At 45.4% G+C, this 21686-nt stretch overlaps 1 protein-coding gene across 3 annotated transcripts in view; it reads left to right on the forward strand.

The window, feature by feature from the left end:
• LOC101135984 (thioredoxin domain-containing protein 11) overlaps positions 1–21686 on the forward strand; it is a 64107-nt gene extending 42421 nt beyond the window's left edge. For all 3 annotated transcript variants that reach the window (XM_004057212.5, XM_004057213.5, XM_063700073.1), the window contains 7 exons: positions 199–311; positions 2433–2633; positions 8675–9467; positions 12328–12470; positions 12807–12916; positions 16528–16608; positions 20932–21686. In XM_004057212.5, coding sequence (XP_004057260.5) covers positions 199–311; positions 2433–2633; positions 8675–9467; positions 12328–12470; positions 12807–12916; positions 16528–16608; positions 20932–21574 — 2084 coding nt within the window. In that variant the 3' untranslated portion in view covers positions 21575–21686. The remainder of the gene's footprint in view (positions 1–198; positions 312–2432; positions 2634–8674; positions 9468–12327; positions 12471–12806; positions 12917–16527; positions 16609–20931) is intronic.

Genomic DNA, 21686 nt, shown 5'->3' on the forward strand with positions numbered 1-21686 from the left:
AAGCAGGCTTGACATCTGAGGGGCCGAGGTCGGTTTCAGGAGGAGAGGTTCCTCAGCGCCTCTTCCTTCCCTCTCTAGGCTAGGTTACCAGAAGGAGCTTAGCTGCAGGGGTTTGTGCTTCAAGACTTGATCACTGGGTTTTGTGGTTGTTTTAAGGCACAGGCCTTTTCTTTAATAAAGGAAAATTTTCTGTTTCAGATTACCTAGGAACAGTACGATTTGGGGTTATCACAAATAAACATCTTGCGAAACTGGTATCCTTAGTACACTCTGGAAGTGTGTATTTACATAGACATTTCAACACATCACTTGTAAGTATTTTGAAATCACGTTTATGTTAGCGCAGTGGTTCTTAACCTTGTTTAGGTCACAGACTCCTTTGAGAATTGGTTAAAATCTGTGGACACTCTCTAGAAAAGTGCATATGATTTTATATATGGATGGAGAGTTCTTACAGCCCCACCCTAGAGCCCAGGCTCCAGGTTAAGAACCCATGCATTAGAGGGCTCTTGAAATTAATGTATAGAAATTCTTTATTTGTATTCTTAGATTTTGGTACAGACTTTAAAGTTTTTCTTCTTGGATAAAATTGCAGTTACTCTCTTGAAGAATTGTTACTCTGAGCCCGAGTTTTCAGAAGCTAGGCTTCCACTGAGTGATGTTCTGTGTTTATCTGTTTCTTTTATGATGAGTAGTAATGTGACATGCTTTTCTCCTTAGCTGATGTAATGGATTTTTGAAGTTCTTGTCAAGTCACAGTGAGAAGTTGATGGCTTCTCATCCCAGAGAGCCTCAGTTTTCCATTGTCACCTTTGTTCCCCGATTTCATTTGCTTTCTGTGGAGCAGCCTGAACTCAGCTGCTTCTGAGCATTGACCTGTGTCCTGCTCAGTCCTATGCGTCTACTCTGTTGCTGCTTCCTCAGTCACATCACTGAGTTGACTTTCCTGAAGTATTCTGTCTCTCTCGCATCACTGTCAGTAACTTACAGGTCATATACAGATCAATTTCCCTGCACCCAGTGTACCCAGCCTTTAAAACCTGTGCCCCCCTTGGCACAATGTCTAAGTCTTGTGCCTTCGGAGGGGCTGTTGGGCCCACTCCAGGGGTGCCCCCTTGCTTGCCAGTCGCCCTGGCTTCTGCATATCTCTCGTAGCCCAGATGCTGTGCTTTACTTCTTGCAGTTTATATTCCAGGAGTCAAATGTATTTTTGTGTTTTCCAAATGGAAATGTTTGAGTGTAGTTTGAGTATGGTTTTTCAAACTCCCATCGTCCCACCTTGACAATCACTGCTGTGGTTGTTTCTCTGCTGCCCACCTACGCTCCTTGTGCCTCTGCCTAAGCTGCTTTGACATCATCTGCTTTTGCTGTCATTTTCCTACATCCTTCATTTTTAGCATGTTACACAGCCTACATATATTTATTTATAGTAAAGGGTACTGAGAAAGAAATTAAAAGTAGATGGGGAAAAAAAGGTAGGACTATGAGATGGAAAAATATATCAGGTTTACTGCTTCGATTTGGTAGTGATTAAGGTTGGTTGGTTTGTGTAGCAGTAGAATTCCTTTTATCAAATGAAATAATACTGGGATACCATTATTTTTAAAAACACACAAGCAGTGGTTAGTCTCTGTTATGAGTCAATTTAAATCTTCGTTTTGAGGAGTTTTAAATATCTCATTTTTCAAAACCCTCTGAAGCACCCCTTTGGTAGTTCTGTTTGAAGCCAGTGATTTAAATTGTTAGAATTTCAAAAATAATTTTATGTTCACATACATTGGTTGTTTATAGCAAAACAAAGCAAAAAATCTAGGTGTCTCTTTCATTTATTCGTACACGTAAAATATGATCCGTGGCCTTGTGCAAGTTTAGGTCATTTTTGATTGCTGAAGACGTGTTGAGTTCCTGCTGTGTGCCTGGTGTTCGTCTAGGCCCGGAGGATACAGGTGAGCAGAACAGCCAGCCTGTGCCGCACAGAGGCTCCATGCTGCCCTTGGGGGCAGCAATTGAAGGACCAAGGTCAAAATCTAAATGATCCTTGACTCTGTAATTTCTGTTCCCTTAGATATGTCTTGGTCCTTTTATAAATACCCAGTGACGTTTAATACCTGTCCTTGGACAGGGTGATAGAGGTTGTTATCGCCACCAGCTGGCAGGGAGAATTATTTGTTGATAGGTGGGTCTGTCTCAAGGCAGAAAGATGAATCACACGATATGGAAGTCACCTCCTGCAACCACTTTTGTTTTTTCAACCACTTGTGAGGAAATGCTGTCTCTGGAGAAGCGGGTGTTAGCTGCACAGTGGGGCCAGGCCCCGCTCCACGCCTGGGTTTTCTCACCTTTAGTGGTGGGGTTGGCACAGCACTGATGTGCCTTGAGCTTGCCCCACCTCATGAGCTCTCCTTTATCCTCTGTGCCTTTGTCCTTCACAGGTCTTCCCCAGGGAAGTCCTGAACTACACAGCTGAGAACATCTGTAAGTGGGCCTTAGAAAACCAGGAGACGCTCTTTCGGTGGCTGCGGCCACACGGAGGCAAGAGTCTCCTGCTGAATAACGAGCTGAAGAAAGGACCAGCGCTGTTTCTGTTCATACCTTTTAATCCCCTGGCCGAAAGTCATCCTTTAATAGACGAGGTAAGAGCTGTGATGTGAAAAGCACCTCATGAGGAGTAGGAAAGCCTCATCTACCTGGCCCCTCTCATCCCACACTCAGTCATTTACTCTGGCAGCTAATGGCTGCCAGGAGGGGCACCTGTGGCTCTGAGCATTGCTCTTTGCCCCTCCATATGGGCAGGAGAGAGCCCGTGTCTAAGACAGGGACTGCCGCAGCCTCTCTGGCCATATTTACTGACAGCTGTTGGCGTCTGGAGTGAGTGGGAAGAGGCAGGGAAGCCACACCGTGCCCTTCTAGAGAAGGACCAAATGCCCTCTTCTGATGTGGCTGCTGTTGAGCTTCCTGTTTAGGGGGTGAAACAGGGAGTGGCAGGAACACAGGCCAAGTTTACTGTGGCCTAGGAGATGCCATTGTCTTGGGGGTTTGGCCAGACTGCCAGCCCTGGCCATCCTCAGGACAGCAGAGGAGAGTGAGCAGCAGCAGCGATGTTGGGACACCTTGTTTCTCTGAACCTTCCCTGTCGTGCAGAAGCCAGAGTGGTTTTCAGAGGCAGCGCCATCGGAGCCTGCTGTTCCTGCCTGTCTTCGGCTTCATCTGGTGCGCCTGCTCTGGGCGTGAGTTTATTTTCCACACGGAGCATTTGGAGGCGCTCAGAGACAGCAGGCACATTTTGCAGAGCGAGCCTGGAGAGACAGCAGGCACAGTATGCAGAGCGAGCCTGGGGTGGCAAAATTGCATTTACTGAGGTTTTTATTTTTTCACTCCCTCAAGGATCCCTTAATTGGCCAAAACCAATTTCAGACAGCCAGTGTACCACTGGCCAGCTAAGCAGACCTGAGCCCCTCAGCGCTGGCCTGGCCTCCTGCCTGGAGGGGCAGGGAGGCAGGACTTCTCACCCAGCTGGATCCCTCCCTTTGCTGTGCTGGAGTCTTTTTGCTCAAGTTATGATTCCCTCTGGGGAGTATTCTGAATGAATGCTGCTCTTTGGCTTAGAGGAAGAAAGAGGAGAGAAATGAAATAGCTTTGTTTCTTCCCCTCTAATTAGGGAGGACTCAAAGTAATAAAACTATTTCTTTAGAAAATTTTCACTACATGGATCTTTTGTGAACTGAGGCACCATTTCAAGTGACTAGGCCTTTACTGTATCTAATATTAAGAGCCTTAAAGCTCATTGTAGGAAAGGAAGGTTTTCAATCAATGTGGTGTGGCTGTGGTTGTGGATTTGGAGAGTTCTCTCCTGTCTGGTTTGGGTGTGTCAGGGTCCTGGCTGGGTTGTATTTTGTGGCAGGAGCCCACAGCCTCTGCCCAGAGGGTTGTGGTTGGATTTAGGCACCTGGTGGGAAGACTCTTTCTTGCCTGTTGTTTCTGAATGAGTGTCCCCTCCAGCAGTCTGCAAATCCTCCACCTACCAACAGGCCTCCTTTGTATCGTGGTTTTGCCTGTGACTCCTTTCTTTGGGGCTCCCATTGTCTCTGTGAGGTGAGTGTGTTCCCTTAACCTCAGCATATGGGTGAGATGACCGAACAAGAGGCGGCATCTCACCGTATTATGAATTACTCAGACAAGCAAAGTGCCTGTCCAGCACATTTCCCTTTTTGTTTCAGGTCAGTTTGGCAAATGTTTACTGAGCACTGTGCTGGGAAGCTCCAGGGGAGAAAGGATAGATGCGACACCATCTTGTCCTGTGGTCTTAGAGGCTTGTCCAGTACAGGGAGTGAAAGCCTGCCTATAATTCAAATTAGAGGACGATCAGGCCCAGTGTCAGGAGGAACCAGAGGAGGGAGGGTGCCATCTCAGAAAGTGGGGTTCCGGGCAGGGGAGGAGTTAGCAGAGGCTTTGGATGGGTGAAGTATTCGAGACGGACTTGTAGGGGCAGCCAGGATCTTGATGGGTTGAGAAAAACTTACGGGAAGGAGGACCCTGAGCAGAGACATGAGGGACGGGAGTTGCTGCAGGTTTAAGTGTTAGGAAGGAGGCCGGGTTTTGTGGTCTGCAGGAAGGGCTAACTGGGGAGAGATCTTGAAAAAGCCTTTGGAGGAGAGGGCCTTGTGGACTTCTCTGAGGATTTCGAGATTAACCATAGTCATCTAAGTCTTTGTCTTTTTTTTTTTTTTTTTTTTTTGAGTTAGGGTCTTCCTTTGTTGCCCAGGTTGGAGTACAGTGGCACGATCTCGGCTCACTGCCTCCTGAGCTCGGGTGATCCTCCCACCTCAGCCTCCCAAGTAGCTGGGACTACAGGTGCACACCTCTACGCCTGGCTAATTTTTGTATTTTTTTTGTAGAGATGGGGTTTCGCCATGTTACCCAGGCAGGTTTCAAAAGCCCTGGGCTCAAGCGATCGGTCTTCCTTGGCCTCCTAAAGTGTTGGGATTACAGGCATGAGCCACTGCACCTGGCCCATACAAGTCTTACTGACAGTGAAGAGATGCAGCCAGGGCTGTGCGTTATCATTACAAACGTTTTTGTGGCAGGAGGGTTCCAGAAAACTGCGAAGTAGTAAGAACCTGAACTTGGGTGGTAGAGGTGGAGGATGGAAAGTAGGGTCTATGATCGGGGAAACTGTGACACAGTGACTAGAGATGAAGAAGCCTTTGGGTAAGGTGGGAAGGATGAACGCTGTACTTACGCAAGATGAGCTGTAAATTCATTAGCTTGTTGACCATGAAAGAGTTAGGTGGCTTTACTTTTCCATTACCACCTTAGGCCTAATATTGGGCAGAACTTTGAGGATGCTTGCATTGTTGAGAAGAGAGAGGTCATCTTAGAGTGAGTGGAATAGAGTTGGGGGCATACCAAGCACCAACATTCTGGACAATTGTGCTGTGGTGCATGTAGGATGCCAGTCAGGAGTGACCATATGGTGGCCGCACCAAGCCCATAGTGGGTAGCTGCTTCTACACACATGCATACCTGCATGTGTACCCACACACACATGCAAAAGTACAGATCCTGACACCGGTGTGAGGCCACTGACACCCTGGTGTCTCTAGAGAGTTCTAGAGAGGTTATAAGACATCGCAGTGTGTATTACACAACTTGTTAATCAAAGGAAATGCTTACCTCAGCCAGGAAAGAGTCTTCGTGACTTGTTTTCTATTTTAAAAGTGTTTATTTGAGGCATTCACATCGTCTGAATCTGGTAAGCAAAGGCATGGTTAGCATGTTCAGACTCACAGATTTCCCTGATTAAAGAAAATAGAAGGAAACATCTACTGTGCGAACAGTTATTTGCCAAGATTTCCTTAGTTATTCACATGAAATTAAATGACATCAAGTGATACACAGAATGTGACATAAGTTGAGTTGTGTTTTCAAAACTGCCTGTTAGGTAAAAGGAATAGAAACATAAATTCCCCTTCATAGGAGAAAAATGATAATGCCTAACTCTTTAAGAGCATTGCTGGCTGGGCGCAGTGGCTCACGCCTGTAATCCCAGCACTTTGGGAGGCTGAGGAGGGTGGATCACATCACCTGAGATCAGGAATTCAAGACCAGCCTGGCCAACATAGTGAAACCTCGTCTCTACTAAAAATACAAAAATTAGCCAGGCATGGTGGTGTGCGCCTGTAGTCTCAGCTACTTGGGAGGCTGAGGCAGGAGAATCGCTTGAACCTGGGAGTCAGAGGTTGCAGTGAGTCAAGATGGTGCCACTGCCCTCTAGCCTGTGCAACTGGAGCAAAACTCCGTCTTAAAAAAAAGCATTGCTGGTTGGGCGCGGTGGCTCATGCTTACAATCCCAGTGGGATTACAGCCCTGGGAGGCCGAGGCAGGTGGATCACCTGAGGTGAGGAGTTCGAGACCAGCCTGGCCAACATGGTGAAATCCCGTCTCTCCTAAAAATACAAAAAATTAACCAGGCGAAATAAAAATAGAAAAAATTAGCTGGGCGTGGTGATGCATGCCTGTAATCCCAGCTACTTGGGAGGCTAAGGCAGGAGAATTGCTTGAACCTGGAAGGCGGAGGTTGCGGTGAGCTGAGATCATGCCATTGTACTCTGGCCTGGGCAACAAGAGTGAAACTCTGTCTCAAAAAAAAAAAAGCATTGCTGTAGACAGAATACTTTTCTTCAATTAAAAATATTCTTTACGTGGCTGCTTTGTTTATGAGATACTGAAGCTAAAAGAGATGAAGAAAGATTTTTCAAGGAATTTTCTTCTCTATAATATAATTAATGATCTCCTACTTGGACTTCTGTAAAAGATTACAGTAAATCGTGAAGTCTTATGGAGGTTTTTGCGGGAGTGGGTGCGAGTAGTTGTGTATTACTGCGTCTTTGAATGTAAAACAGTACCAGGATGGGGCCAGAGAGCATCTGGGCTCTTCACGGATTATATAGGCTTGACCTTGTTAGTACTGCATGCTGTCAGAGCCTCATACAAAAACCACTGAGATGTTTTTGTGCAGGGGAAATAACATTTCAAGCACTGGCCTATCGTCTAAAGTGACGACTTTTCTTGACCCGGTAGTTTTCTGGTGGGTTATAAAGTGACTTTTTTTATGCCGAGAACTATTGAAACAATTTATTTTTGTGTACAAATATGTATGTTTTGAATTAACTATAAATATTACGTTATAAAACTTTTTTATTTTTATTTTTATAAAACTTGTGTTTTTAAATTGGAAATTACACTCATTGAATTGTTTTACACATGCAGACACACAGACACACACACACACACACAGCGAAACAAAATCCTGAGTGACAGCACCCTGTAACTAACTGTGGTGAGATTTGATTCAAGTTGACACACTCTTTTGTTTTAGAGAGTAAATGCCTTTGGATTATAACTTACATGTCTTTCTCAGGAAACCAGAATGGGAGGTGGGTAACGAAATATTCTTTTTGGAAATGGAAGAATCTTAGAATAAAATATAAATTCAAATTGCCAATACTGGCTTGACGGTAAAGTGGCAAATCTCACCAAGACAGAGGATTGTGTGCATTACCCTGAGCTACCACTCATTCATCAGGGGTTTACTGAGCATTTGTTATGTGCCTGGCCCTGTGCTAGGCCCCGGGGATGGCAGGATAAATCCAGTGTGGCTTCTGCCTGTGAGGATCCATAAGTTTGTGGGGAAGAGGGATGTCTCAGCAGAAGCTTGTGAGACTATAGAAGGGGTCTCGGGGACACTGGAGGTGCAAAAACTAGCTCTTCCTGGAGTGGGAGTAGGACTAGCTTCCCTGAAGCAGCTGCCCTGGTGCTGGGCCTTGGGAACAGATGGAGGAGCCGGTGTCCCCAGCCAGGCCTCCGTAAAGGTGTGGCATTGCAGGAGGGCCTGGTCTGTTCTGAAGAGGGTAGGGTGAGACTGGAAAGCCAAACGGTCCAGATTGTGTGGAGGTTTTATCTCATGGGCAGCATACCATTTGGCCCAGGAGTGCCATGCCTGGGGTAGTATTTTTAAAAATACAGCAACCATCTCCCCCTGCACTCTCATCTACCCCGCTGCGTATTCTTGGTGATACGTTCCAAGACCCCCAATGAATGCCTGAAACCACAGATGGTACTGAACCCTGTATATACTACACACGAATTTCACTTTTCTTCACAATTTCATGGGTAGAAGATTCGTTCTTACCGAAGATCTTAACAACCTTACCTTTTTTTTTTTTTTCCTTATTGAGACTTTTGCCGTTTCACTTAAAGGAAGCATTTTTGGCTTCTCTTTGGCATATCTGAATTGCCAGCATCACTATCCTTACACTTTGGGGGCCCTTCTGATAAATAAAGGGTTACTTGAAGACAAACACTGTGATACTGAGACAGTTGATCTGATAACTGCGTTGGCTACTAAGTAACAGGGTGGTAGCATCCACAGCATGGACACGCTGGACAAAGGGATGGCTCGCAGTTTTTGTAATGGCAAAAATTTCATGACACTACTCAGAGCGACATGTAGTTTAAAACTTACAACTTGTTTATTTCTGGAATTTTCCATTTAGTATTTTTGAACCAGAGTTGACCATGGATAACTGAAATTGCAGAAAGTGAAACGTGGCTAACGGGGTGCTAGTCCCTCAGTCATCCCCAAGCCCTTCACCAACTCTGCCCTGTATTTCAGATCACCGAAGTGGCCTTGGAGTACAACAACTGTCACGGGGACCAGGTCGTGGAGCGTCTCCTTCAGCACCTGCGGCGGGTGGATGCTCCAGTGCTGGAGTCCCTGGCCCTGGAAGTGCCGGCACAGCTGCCAGACCCACCACCGATCACAGCGTCCCCCTGCTGCAACACTGTGGTGCTGCCCCAGTGGCACTCCTTCTCCAGGACCCACAATGTCTGTGAACTCTGTGTCAACCAGACCTCCGGGGGCGTGAAGCCGAGCTCGGTCAGCGTGCCACAGTGCAGCTTTTTTGAAATGGCAGCAGCTCTGGATTCTTTCTACCTCAAGGAGCAGACCTTTTATCATGTGGCATCAGACAGCATAGAATGCAGCAATTTTTTAACTTCCTATAGCCCCTTCAGCTACTACACTGCATGTTGCAGGACCATAAGCAGGGATGTGTCAGGCTTCATCAACCCTGAACAAGGTGTCTGTGAAGCCCCTACTGTTGCATTTTCTTCCCTTGAGAAGAAATGTGAGGTTGATGCCCCAAGCTCCGTTCCTCACATTGAGGAGAACAGGTATCTCTTTCCAGAAGTGGACATGACTAGCACAAACTTCACAGGCCTGAGCTGCAGAACCAACAAGACTCTCAACATCTACCTTTTGGATTCAAATTTGTTTTGGTTATATGCAGAGAGACTGGGTGCTCCGAGCTCCACTCAGGTGAAAGAATTTGCGGCAATTGTTGACGTGAAAGAAGAGTCTCATTACATCTTGGATCCAAAGCAAGCACTGATGAAGCTCACCCTAGGTACTGCAGGCAGTTTATTTCCCCAAGCATTGTACATTTTGCTTGACTTCATATGGGTAAATTTTATTGATGGCTCTCATTACATTTAGTTGTGGGGTGATGTCACCTTCGTAGCTCATTTTAAGTCTTTAGACCACCATTGGTCATAATTTTCAAAGAAGCTAATTTTGTCTATTAAATGGAACAGAAACTTCCTCACTCTGAATTTTGGATAAGTTTGTCATTTAGCCCATGGTGGGGGTAAGAGTCCCACTTTCTAAATTGGCGATTTCTGTCACATGTCTAAGGTAGAACCAGCTGCAGGCAGTGGGGACTTGGGGACTAGAACAGGCAGGGAGGTGGAGAGCTATTCCAGTGGGATGTCCTAGGGGCTGATGAAAGTGAGCCTTGACAGCAGCTTTGTTCTAAAGGAGCTTAAAGAGAAAGCAGTGGCCGGGCGCGGTGGCTCACGCCTGTAATCCCAGCACTTTGGGAGGCCGAGGCGGGTGGATCACGAGGTCAGGAGATTGAGACTATCCTGGCTAATGTGGTGAAACCCCGTCTTTACTAAAAATACGAAAAAAAAAAAAAATTAGCCGGGCGCGGTGGCAGGCGCCTGTAGTCCCAGCTACTCGGGAGGCTGAGGCAGGAGAATGTCGTGAACCCGGGAGGCGGAGCTTCCAGGGAGCAGAGATCGCGCCACTGCACTCCAGCCTGGGCGACAGAGCGAGACTCCGTCTCCAAAAAAAAAAAAAAAAGCAGTGAAGAAGGAAGTAGAGCCGCCTTGCCTCCCTTTTTGTCTCATAGGCTTAAATGTCTAAGGATCAAGGCCACCAGACCTAATTTGTTCTGCTGCTGTTTCATAATGTGCTGAGTAATATTGCTGAGACCTGGGGTACCTACATTGTAACAAGTGTAAAGTGCAAATAAATAAGTGTCAGTCGCAAACCAGCAAAACCCACTTTTTGAGGAGTAAGGCTCCATGATGAGAAAGCACCCAGAGCTTGCCCCTGGGACTTGGCAGCAACATTGGGCTGACCCACACTGGCCTGTTCCCAGGAATTTGCTGATGCCCTTGACTACACACAATGAAGTGAGAATTCAAAAGCCACGTTAGTTCAGCCTCATTGGAAACGGGAGGGAGGGTCAGTGTATGCCGAATGGAGAAAGGAGGAATTCGGTAGGGAAGGAAACCTTTCATTTCAAGTTTTAAAGTATGAACTCAACAGTAGACTCAGAGCTTCTACATATGAGTCTTTTTAGCCATCCTCTTTCAAATCCAGGTGAAGCTTGTTTCTTACATTAGACACATTTGTGAAAAGGCTTTATGTAAATATTGATTTTTCTATATCAAGTTACATATTATAAATCCAAGAGTTCCTCACTGTGTAAAAGAACCCTGTGACCAGTCACTTTTTGAAGGGCATAATCTGTCGATATTATAGATTACTCCCAATTCATGTTATCTAAAGTCATTTTGATGTGTTGAGCTTTCTTAAAATGAAACAAGCATTTTTTTTTTTAAATGGGAAAGAGACTCCAGAGAAATGGGTTCAGTGTTCCCACAAGCATGTATTTTTGAGGTAGTCTGTATTAGATTTTCCTGAATTCCATTCAGTAATGCTCAAGTGTTTAATGACCTCATAATGTGTTCACTTTGAATTTAAGGGTAGTTGAAAGAAGCCTTCTTTAGATTTCTTTCCATCTTCTGTATCTTCTCTGAAACGTTTAGCCTAGCTGTTCTTTGTCCTGTAGTTAGTGACAGAATTTTTAGGGAGCTTGTAAAAAACACCTACTGTGTGTCATTGTTGGTTTAGAGACTTAACTCATAAATCAGCTGTCTCTAGGCCAGTTTCAGAATTTAGGCTTTATTCAGATTAGGAAATAATTCTTGGTTTCATGTTTCATAAACATAGCCAACTAAGTGTTACTCAGATGCTGATCATGAATTCTCTTTAGTATTCACATGACATTCTTCACTTCCTCTTCCATTCTGCACGCTGCATTGCCCATTGCACCTCAAAATGGAGGGAGTTAGAAGAAAGAAAAAGAACTGAAACTTTAGCTGAGTGCAGTGGTGGACGCCTGTAGTCCCAGCTACTCTGGAGGCCGAGGTAGGAGGATCGCTTGAGCCCAGGAGTTTAAGGCTACAGTGAGCTATGATTGCAGCACTGTACTCCAGCCTGGGCAACAGAGTGAGACCCTGTCTCTTTAAAAAAAAAAAAAAAAAAAAAAAAGAAGTGAAATTCAAATTAGTATTGTTTCAGATGAAGCAAAGGACTCTGAAGATGGCAGAATTTGTGGTAAAACTGTTGGTTCAAATCAGGTTTTTGATTATTATGGGTTTTATGTATTTTTCCACTACATATAATTTTTTCTTAACCTTTAAAAAAAGAAACTTAAAGAACCTTAATAAAGGAAACAAAAAACTGTAGCTCCTTGTCCTCAAATTAATGAGCATTTAAACACATTCCACACTACTGTAGCTTGTGCAGTTGCCACATTTGTGGTTAAGCTTAAGGTCTTAGTATTATAGGGTGAAATTTCTTGAAAAGATTGTGGCTTGTTGATGATTTATACAGTCTCACTTGGTGTCTATTTGTGGACCAGTCCTTTTAAAAAAAGAACAGTCTATGAATATTAGAGCATCTAACACTGCATAGTGTTTTGATATCCACATTACTGTCTGCTGAGTTAATACTACCAGAGCTAAACCTGATGCCACCCGGGCAGCTTTGTTTGGGGTTTTGCTGATAGGTGAAATGTTAAAAATGTGAGCCTATGAAGTCATTTGAGTTTTTAAAATGTGGAGTTTAAAAGTAGGCCAGCTATTCTCTTTGTATCTAGAGGAGAGTTGATCTCATTTTCTCTTTATTTTTAGAGTCTTTTATTCAAAACTTCAGCGTTCTCTATAGTCCCTTGAAAAGGCATCTCATTGGAAGTGGCTCTGCCCAGTTCCCATCTCAGCATTTAATCACTGAAGTGACAACTGATACCTTTTGGGAAGTAGTCCTTCAAAAACAGGTATGGAGTCATGAGAGGCAAAAGTTAAGCCATCTGTCCCTCTTAAAATAATTTCCAAACTGCAGTTGTTGGGGTGAGCAGCTGTTTTTGATGTATAGAAGAGTAACCACGTGATGGCCCAATTATGGACCATGAATGAATTACATGTGGTTTTTAAATTTCAGAAAAGTGCTCCAGAAAGCACAGAATCGGAAAGACCTAAAGATGAAAATTTTCACTGTAATATTTGCATAGGTAGCATTTTTTGGGTGCTTGCTGGATTCTAAGCAATGAGGAAAGAAATGAAGAAGAGCCCATTTCCCGGTGCAAGTAACATCTGTCTTCCCCTTCCCACAGGACGTTCTCCTGCTCTATTACGCTCCGTGGTGCGGCTTCTGTCCATCCCTCAATCACATCTTCATCCAGCTAGCTCGGAACCTGCCCATGGACACATTCACTGTGGCAAGGTAAGCAGGCCTCTTCTGCAGCGCTTTGGGCTGTATGCCCATTTTCACTCTTATTTGCAGCTTAGCCATATGGTGTGTGAGGGTCTGCCCATTTTCCATTAACCTTTGGTAGGACTTGGCTGAATTTAATTGTCAGGTTGAAGCCATGGGCAAAGCCTCTTTGAAACTGAACTTTTCCTCATGAATTCTGAGTGTTCCTTCCATGATGTTGATGTTTAGCCCTGACTAGATTCGTAGGTGGCTGAGTGCAGTTCTGTGGGGAGAGCACTGACCTGGTTGCCAGGATGGCCCCGTGGAATACCATGGGACAGTTGCCCCAGGCAATGCCAGTGGGTCCTGGGATCCCAAGCAGATCTCTCCACCAGCCCTGGTTTATCTCATTTGTGAAATTAAAAGGAAAGACCGATAGATATCCACATTCTGGTATTGTGATTCCATGGGTACTGTATGTGCGCTTTTGAGTAAACAAAATTTTTAAAAATATTTTTTGGAAAAAGAAGGCTCAAATACAGAGTTTTTAGATGGGGTAGTAAGCAGTTTTGGGTGAGGAAAACTGTTCACATTTAACCCCCCACCTCCCCCAAAACCCTACGGATAGATAAGAGTTAAATATAAAAAAATCAAAACAAAAAATAGGATTTGCTGATTCCTCTGGGAGATGGAAACTTTCCAAAGTGGAAGCAGTTGGAAAAACAAAGAGAGAAAAATGGACAGATTCCACTAGAAATACGTGCAGTGAAAACAGGGAAAGCAGACAAAAAGGGGGACCATTAATATATTTTCCAGTGTCTCTGTGTCACCTGTTATATGCACTGTAAGTAATAATTAGAGCCAAATCTGAGGAGTTACTATGTTGGGAGAGTTTTTGATGTACATATTACCTGACTGAGTCCTCGCGACGCTTAGTGAAGGCACTCAAGTTAAAAAAAGAAAGTGCTGTTTGTATTGAGGAGGAAACTGAGACATAGAAAGATACGACAAGTTGCCCAGAGTTTCAAGCTGCACATGAGGGGCCAGGATTAAATCAGGCATTCATACTCCAGCCTCCCTGGAAATTAAAATGGTTTAGAAGATGGCTGAGACAGATTCCATTCTGAACAAAGGATGTGAGCAGGTTTTTCTTTTAAGAGGAGAGAGTAAATAAACAAGTGGGGAAATTATAACCTAATAAATGTAAATTAAAACAGTAACAAAGTGTCATTTAACATATTAAAGTAATTAGTGGTTTTAAGTGACAGAATCTTGTGTTGATAAAATAAAATGGAAACTGCAGTCAGATGTATCTAATGGAATGAGTACATTGCCATAACTCTTTTGGAAAGCATTTTGGCAACATTTACAAGAAATCAACAAAAACAGTTAACACATTTTTGACCCAGTTAATTTTACTTTGGAGAAGTAATGGAATAGGAATTCCGAAGAAGCATGAGCTCATCATTATAGCATTGTTTATATCCACCAGGAGATGAATGTTTAAGTAAATTATGGCTGGGCATTTAATGGAATTTTTATCCTTTAACAGTGCTTTTCATACAATTAATGGAAAAGAACAGAGTATGAAATATATGACAACTCTTCTTAAAAATATGTAAGGATATAGGTGAGGTGCAGTGGCTCATGCCTGTAATCCCAGCATGTTGGGAGGCCGAGGTGGGCGGATCACCTGAGGCCAGGAGTTCGAGACCAGCCTGGCCAACATAGTGAAAACCTGTCTCTACTAAAAATAAAAAATTAGCCAAGTGTGGCGGCACGTATCTGTAGTCCCAACTACTCAGGAGGCTGAGGCAGGAGAATCACTTGAATCCAGCAGCCGGAGGTTACAGGGAGCTGAGATTGCACCACTGCATTCCAGCCTGGGCGACAGAGCAAGACTGTGTCTCAGGAAAAAAAAAAAAAAAAAGTAAGCATATAGACCAAGCCTGCATAAGAAAGGGGGGCCTTATTTAGCCCAATAGAATTCTGAGTGGATTTTTACAATGTTTTAATTTTATAGTTTGCTTTCTTTGAAGTAAGAATCAAGTGAGAAAAAGCATTTAATTATGGAATATAGTGTTCAATCCCACTTGTTTAGAAAGGAACACTAATGTTTTAGGTAGGCTGGCACAGGTGAGGCAGGAGTGCTGTTTTGTTAGTAAACTTTTGGTAAATGGTTTTCATTTGGTTATGCCTTTTGTTGCTGTTGTTGTTTTTTGTTTTTGTTTTTGTTTTGAGATGGAGTCTTGCTCTGTTGCCCAGGCTGGAGTGCAGAGGTGCAATCTCAGCTCACTGTAAGCTCCGCCTCCCGGGTTCACGCCATTCTCCTGCCTCAACCTCCCGAGTAGCTGGGACTACAGGCGCCCGCCATTATGCCCAGCTAATTTTGTGTATTTTTAGTACAGACGGGTGGCGTTTCACCGCGTTAGCCAGGATGGTCTCGATCACCTGACCTCGTGATCCGCCTGCCTCGGCCTCCTAAAGTGCTGGGATTACAGACGTGAGCCACCACGCCCGGCGTTGTTGTTTTTTTGAGACAGGGTCTCACTCTGTTGCCCAGGCTGGAATGCAGTGGTGCAATCACAGCTCACTGCAGCCCCAACCTCCCAGGTTCAGGTGATTCTCCCACCTTCCCAAGTAGCTGGGACTACAGGCATGTGCCAGAATACCCGGCCAATTTTTTGTAGAGACAGGGTTTCCCCATGTTGCCCAGGCTAGTCTCGAACTCCTGGGCTCAAACAGTCCACCCACCTCAGCCTCCCAGAGTGTTGGGTTTACAGGCATGAGCCCCTGTGCTCAGCCTGGTTGTGCCATTTTTTGAAAAGCAAATTTCATCCTTTTGGACACATACATGACACTTACCGCACCCTCACTCCCCCCAGTTATGCTTTCTAAAAACTTCTGTCAAGGTAATGATTGAAAACATGTTCATCTTTTGTGTGCACTGTTTATGAATAGTAGCTGAATAGCCCCTCCGCAAGGAGGATGCAGCCCCTTCCATCAAGGAGGCTGTTGTGGCTCCATGTCTGCTTAGCCCGAGTGTGGGCGCCCAGCTGTGTGCCCAGCTCTGTGCCAGCTGCCCGGGGCAGGCCTCTAGAGCAGTTGCGGTTAGCTCCCACAGTGATTGAGCACAGGCTGGGTGAGTTAGTACAGATGTCATTTTCTGTATTAGAAAATTAATGTCAAATCTGCTAAGAAAATAGGCTGTTTTTGGCCTCTATCCAGATTCACAACATAAAGAGGGTATAATTTTCCATCTTCAGAGGGGCTTGATGTATTTTGCTCAATGATTTCCTTTCTTTTCCCAGAGCTATTCAGGGATTAAAATACTTGGCTAGATCCTGTCAGGTGAGGAGTGAATGACTCCTCAGGTGTCAGTGCGGCATTTTCTGCAAGTTCATTTTTACTTTCAGGACATCACATTGCCACTCAGTGGAAAGCGTCCACGTAGTAGAATGTTGTATGTCTTGGAAGTATCAGCGCCCAGCTCACACCTGGTAGTACATTCATCGAGAAGGGACTAGCCCAGTGTGGGGTGTAAAAAATGCACCAGGTTCTTGAAGTTATCTGAGAAGGTTCTTTCAAGTTGGCGTTTCTTGGGCTGATCATCTGCCATTTCTGTTCTTTCCCTTTGCCAGGATTGACGTGTCTCAGAATGACCTTCTTTGGGAATTTATGGTCGATCGTCTTCCTACTGTCTTGTTTTTTCCCTGCAACAGGTAATGCTGAATTTTTGTCACTGGTGGGCAGTTGGGATTCTTTTGTGGAGGTCTGAAAATGAAATGGGTTTAAGATGTAAATCATTCATTATGTTAAAAAAATGTTCCCTTGGGAACCAGGCGTGGTGGCTCATGCCTATAATTCCAGCACTTTGGGAGGCTGAGGCAGGCAGATTGCTTGAGCTCAAGAGGTTGAGACCAGCCTGGCCAACATGGTGAAACCCCATCACTACAAAAAATACAAAAATTAGCCAGGCATGGTGACATATGCTTGTAATCCCAGCTACTCTGAGGCTGAGGCACGAGAATCTCTTGAACCTGGGATGCGGAGGTTGCAGTGAGCCAAGATCACACCACTGCACTCCAGCCTGGGCGACAGAGCGAGGCTCTGCCTCAAAAAAAAAAAAAAAAAAAAAAAAAAAGTGTCCTTAGGGACATAAAAGGGTTGTAGTGTCAGGATGTTATGTGTGGTATGGATCTTTTAAAGGTTGTTTTTCCCAGTCTATCTCTTACCCGAGCTTGAATGTGGCTGTGAGAATTCTTAGCTTTCATGGCCTATATGAACATATGGAGGACGCAGAGACTGACAGGATTCTGTTGCCCAGGCTGGAGTGCAGTGGTGCAATGTTTGTGTGGGGCAAAACAGCAGAGAATCTGTGGAGCCCTGCCTGCCCCAAGCCTTCCACTTGCTTGTCTCTCAGTTGGCCTCCCAGCAGCTCCTCATCCCTCTCGTACAGAGGACAGGGTGGCTTTCTTACCCATGGCACATCCTTTTCTCGGATTCCAGGAGGCCTGCAAAGGGGTTTTCTCCCATGCATGCAGACTGCTGTGAACGTCCGCCATGGGATGGTCGCTGGATTTTTTCTCACTTGCCTAATCAGTATTCCAGGTGCAGTTCTTAACGGCAACTACCCCGGAAGCCCCTGCAAGCAGGACATTAACAAGGGGGAGCGGACTTCCAGTTAGTAAACGTAGATGCAGATGTTTTAGTGGAAAAAGAAATTAACTCTTGGTCCTTTAGAGCCTAATACACTGGATGTTTGCTCCCTTTTTATAGATTCCCTTTGGTTTTTAGAAAGTTGAGTCCTTTTGGGGACCCACTCACATGACTTTGACAATATCTTCTCTCCAGGGGTAAGTGTCTGCAGCATCATTTAGGGAGTTCCCTGGCTCGCATGTATGACGTTTGCTGTTTTAATTTCCTGCCTCCCTTTTGCGATTCAGCTTGTCATGTTTCTCTAGGAGAGTGTTTCCTTCATATCTGTTGAATCATTCCCTTGGTTTTTGCTTTGTATCTCAAAGAATTTTTGCAGGAGTACTTCTGTGGTAGTAGGATCTTGTCACATCATGCACTAAAAACAGAATGTGACTCACCCTTTTCTACTGCTGACTGAGTTGTGATGAGGCTTTTTCTTTCTAAGAAGTGTTTAAATTACCACATAGTCCAGGAATCACGGACAGTAACACTAACACTTTCATCTGTGTGGGACAGGAGTTGGGCATGTACTTTAATGATGTATAATTTTTGAATTCCAAGCATAGTTTGAAAAAATATTAAAATCTTAGCACCCAGCACATGCCTTTTAATGAAAAAGTTCTCAGCAGCTGGCAGAAATGCATCTGTGTAGAGAGACACAGGCGGAACAGGTGGCAGGGTGGGCGTCATCTGGAGACCTGCGTCTGGGCTGAGTGACCTTTGTTCTTAGGCTGCCTGGTGTGGTAAACATGAAGATGTGCGCATTTCTCCGGCCCCATGCTGGGCACTTGCTGCAGGCCCTTACCCTTGTCGTTTCTAAATATTGAACATAAGAAGACTGTCCACTTCTCTTTTAATGTAAGGATGTTGGTAAACCAAAGCTTTATGGCTTTGGAATGGAATTTTTCTCATTTCCTAAAAATAAATGTTAGAAGTAAAGTATGCTCATCATGAGCTGGTCCCAAGCGAGTGTTTGGTTTAGCCAGAGGGTAAATGGGCAAGCAGCGTGAGCTGACAGCTTGCAAAAGAGGAAATGAAAAAGGCTGTTGGATAACATGTAGTAAGACCTTTTTCATTGTCCACCTGCTTATGCTATTTTTAGTGAAAAGAATATGAAATTGTATATTTACTGTGATAAAATATAAACGTGTGCATGTGCTAGGTGGAGATGTTCACAGAGGGGAAAATGTTGAGGTGTTAACATTGATGACTTCAGAGGAGTGAGATTGCAAGTGATTTGAAGGTGCTGCTTGTATGTTTTTACATCCCTTGCAAATTGTCTACAAAGAGCATCTCTTGATTTATAAAAATCATGAAGGAAAAAAATGCAAGAGCCTGTCCTCGGGAGGAAGAGGAAGGGGTGGGGCCTTGAGGGAGACATAGCCTTCCTGTGCAGAGGCGTCTTGGAGCCACTTGCTCCACCGAGCAGGTGCTCCTCCAGCCAGCACTTGCGTCAGACTCTGTGTGACATTGCAAAATATAGGTGCTCTGGCCTGGCCCTGGGCCAGGGTGATGAGGGGGAGATGGGTGTTCCTGTCCACCAAGAGACTCTGATGTGTCTCAGGGGAAGAATCACAGTTTTTTAGAGGTGTGCCCTGCCACTCCCTCGGGGTTAGAGGAGAGTTGCATAGACATGGGGACCTCTTCCCACCATAGTTTCACATGACTGCTTTCCTGGAAGTAGACTGTTGACATTCTCTGTCCCTGCTACTTTCACAAAGTGTGGCAGTATTTTAGTGTGCCCATTAGGGACATTGATGGAGTGTGCACCAAGACTTCTTAGCAGATAGCATGCTCACAGATGTCACTGTCCTGTAAATGTCTGGAGGTAGACATCCTGAGGGATCTTGGCAGCTTTTTCTGGGAAGTAATTCACCTTTACTCTGCCTTATAAGACCAGGCTTGTGCCGCAGAACGTGGGGGCAGGTCCAGCGTCTGGTATTCTTCCATGGGCCCACTTGACAGGGCCACGATGTGTTTTCAGTTGTTGTGGGGTTTTTTTGTTTTCTGTTTTTGAGACAAGGTCTGACTCTGTTGCCCAGGCTAGAGTGCAGTGGTGCAATTACGGCTCACTGCAGTCTTGAACTCCTGGGCTCAAGTGATCCTCCCACCTCAGGCTCCTAAGTAGCTGGATCTACAGGTGTGCGCCACCTTGCCTGGCTAATTTTTTTATCTTACTTTTTATACAGTTGAGGCCTTACTATATTGTCCAGGCTGGTCTCAAACTCCTGGCCTCAAGCGATCCTCCCGCCTCAGCCTCCCAAAGCACTGGGATTACAGGCACACAGCACCACACCCAGCTTTGTCATTTGAATGGCTGGGCCCCACTTGAAGAAAGCTTATATGTTAAGAAAACTAAGCTTTAAAGGAGGGGATGGTTGAATGTTTACCCCAAAATTATAAAACTATTTATGGCCGGGTCCAGTGGCCCTGGGCAGCCAGGCTCTGGAGTCCCTGCTGTTGACGTCCATTCTGTTAACACCTGAGGGAGACAAACTCGGCTGCCGGCCCACCTCATACCTAAGTGCATAAAGCTGGTGGTTTTGATCAATTGCAGCCAGGCTGTACAGGCACAGGTAAATAGATATGTGAGAGAAACATCATCAGACGATTAAATGACAAGTTCTGAAGAGGAATTTTCTGGATCTCTAGATCAGGACCTGGAACAAAGCTGTAGGGAAAACCCCTTTCTGTGTCACCTTCCTTCCTTATTCTGTGCTCTCAGGGCTGGGCAGCCTGAATTCATAGTCCTTTGGTTGGGCTGTTTGCCAGTTATCAGGTTGCCAGGTGTGAGCCAGATGTACCTGGGGAATGGGGGTACAGTCACCCCCAGTTGAGAACCCCTGCCTTAGAGAATGTGTAATAAATGCTTGCTGAAGAAACAGACTGGGTATCTTTCAAGTTCTTCTTGTTTCTCCGGGCACTGTCAGTGGGCACAAGAGGGACATAGGTGGGACACTCCTGCCTCCCCTGGACGCTCTTCCTGACACAGCCGCTGGGCATCTCCGAGCACACAGAGGCTCCATGCCTACACACTCCTGGGGCCCTGCATCACTGGCTTTAGGCCTGGGCCTAGGAGCTCTTGTCTTTCTTGGAGGGTGTGGGTGAAGCTGAGCTCTGGCTTCAGGAACAGATAAGCCATCTTAATTACAGAACGAGCATATGGGACAGCCTCAGCTTTGTAGAGAATTTCTTGCCCAGGCAACATTTTCCTTACTTTCAGTAAGTAAAATCCACGGAATGTCTTTTCTTGGTGAGAAGTAGATGGCCTGGCCTCAGGTACAGCCTGCTTTTGGACTAATTGTGTTGGTGTGACTCCCGTCTTTGCATCCTTTCCCTCTCTCCAGAAAGGACCTAAGTGTGAAATACCCCAAAGACCTCCCCATCACCCTTCCAAACCTGTTGAGGTTCATTTTGCATCACTCAGACCCTGCTTCCAGCCCCCAGAACGTGGCTAACTCTCCTACCAAGGAGTGTCTTCAGAGCGAGGCAGTCTTACAGCGGGGGCACATCTCCCACTTGGAGAGAGAGATCCAGAAACTGAGAGCAGAAATAAGCAGCCTCCAGCGAGCACAAGTGCAGGTGGAGTCCCAGCTCTCCAGTGCCCGCAGAGATGAGCACCGGCTGCGGCAGCAGCAGCGGGCCCTGGAAGAGCAGCACAGCCTGCTCCACGCACACAGTGAGCAGCTGCCCGCCCTCTATGAGCAGAAGACACGTGAGCTGCAGGAGCTGGCCCGCAAGCTGCAGGAGCTGGCCGATGCCTCAGAAAACCTCCTTACCGAGAACACGTGGCTCAAGATCCTGGTGGCGACCATGGAGAGGAAACTGGAGGGCAGGGATGGAGCTGAAAGCCTGGCGGCCCAGAGAGAGGTCCACCCCAAGCAGCCTGAGCCCTCAGGCACCCCCCAGCTCCCTGGCAGCTCCCCTCCACCTGCCAATGTCAGTGCCACACTGGTGTCTGAAAGGAATAACGAGAACAGGACAGACTAACTTTTTAAATGATGTGAAGAAATCAGAGGTGAAAATTGTACATTGGGAATATATTTATGCAAATTTTATTGAAATTTATTGTAAATAAAGATTTTCTCAGTGGTCTAGAAAA

The sequence above is a fragment of the Gorilla gorilla genome, chromosome 18, assembly GCF_029281585.2.
Source record: "Gorilla gorilla gorilla isolate KB3781 chromosome 18, NHGRI_mGorGor1-v2.1_pri, whole genome shotgun sequence".
NCBI lineage: Eukaryota > Metazoa > Chordata > Mammalia > Primates > Hominidae > Gorilla > Gorilla gorilla.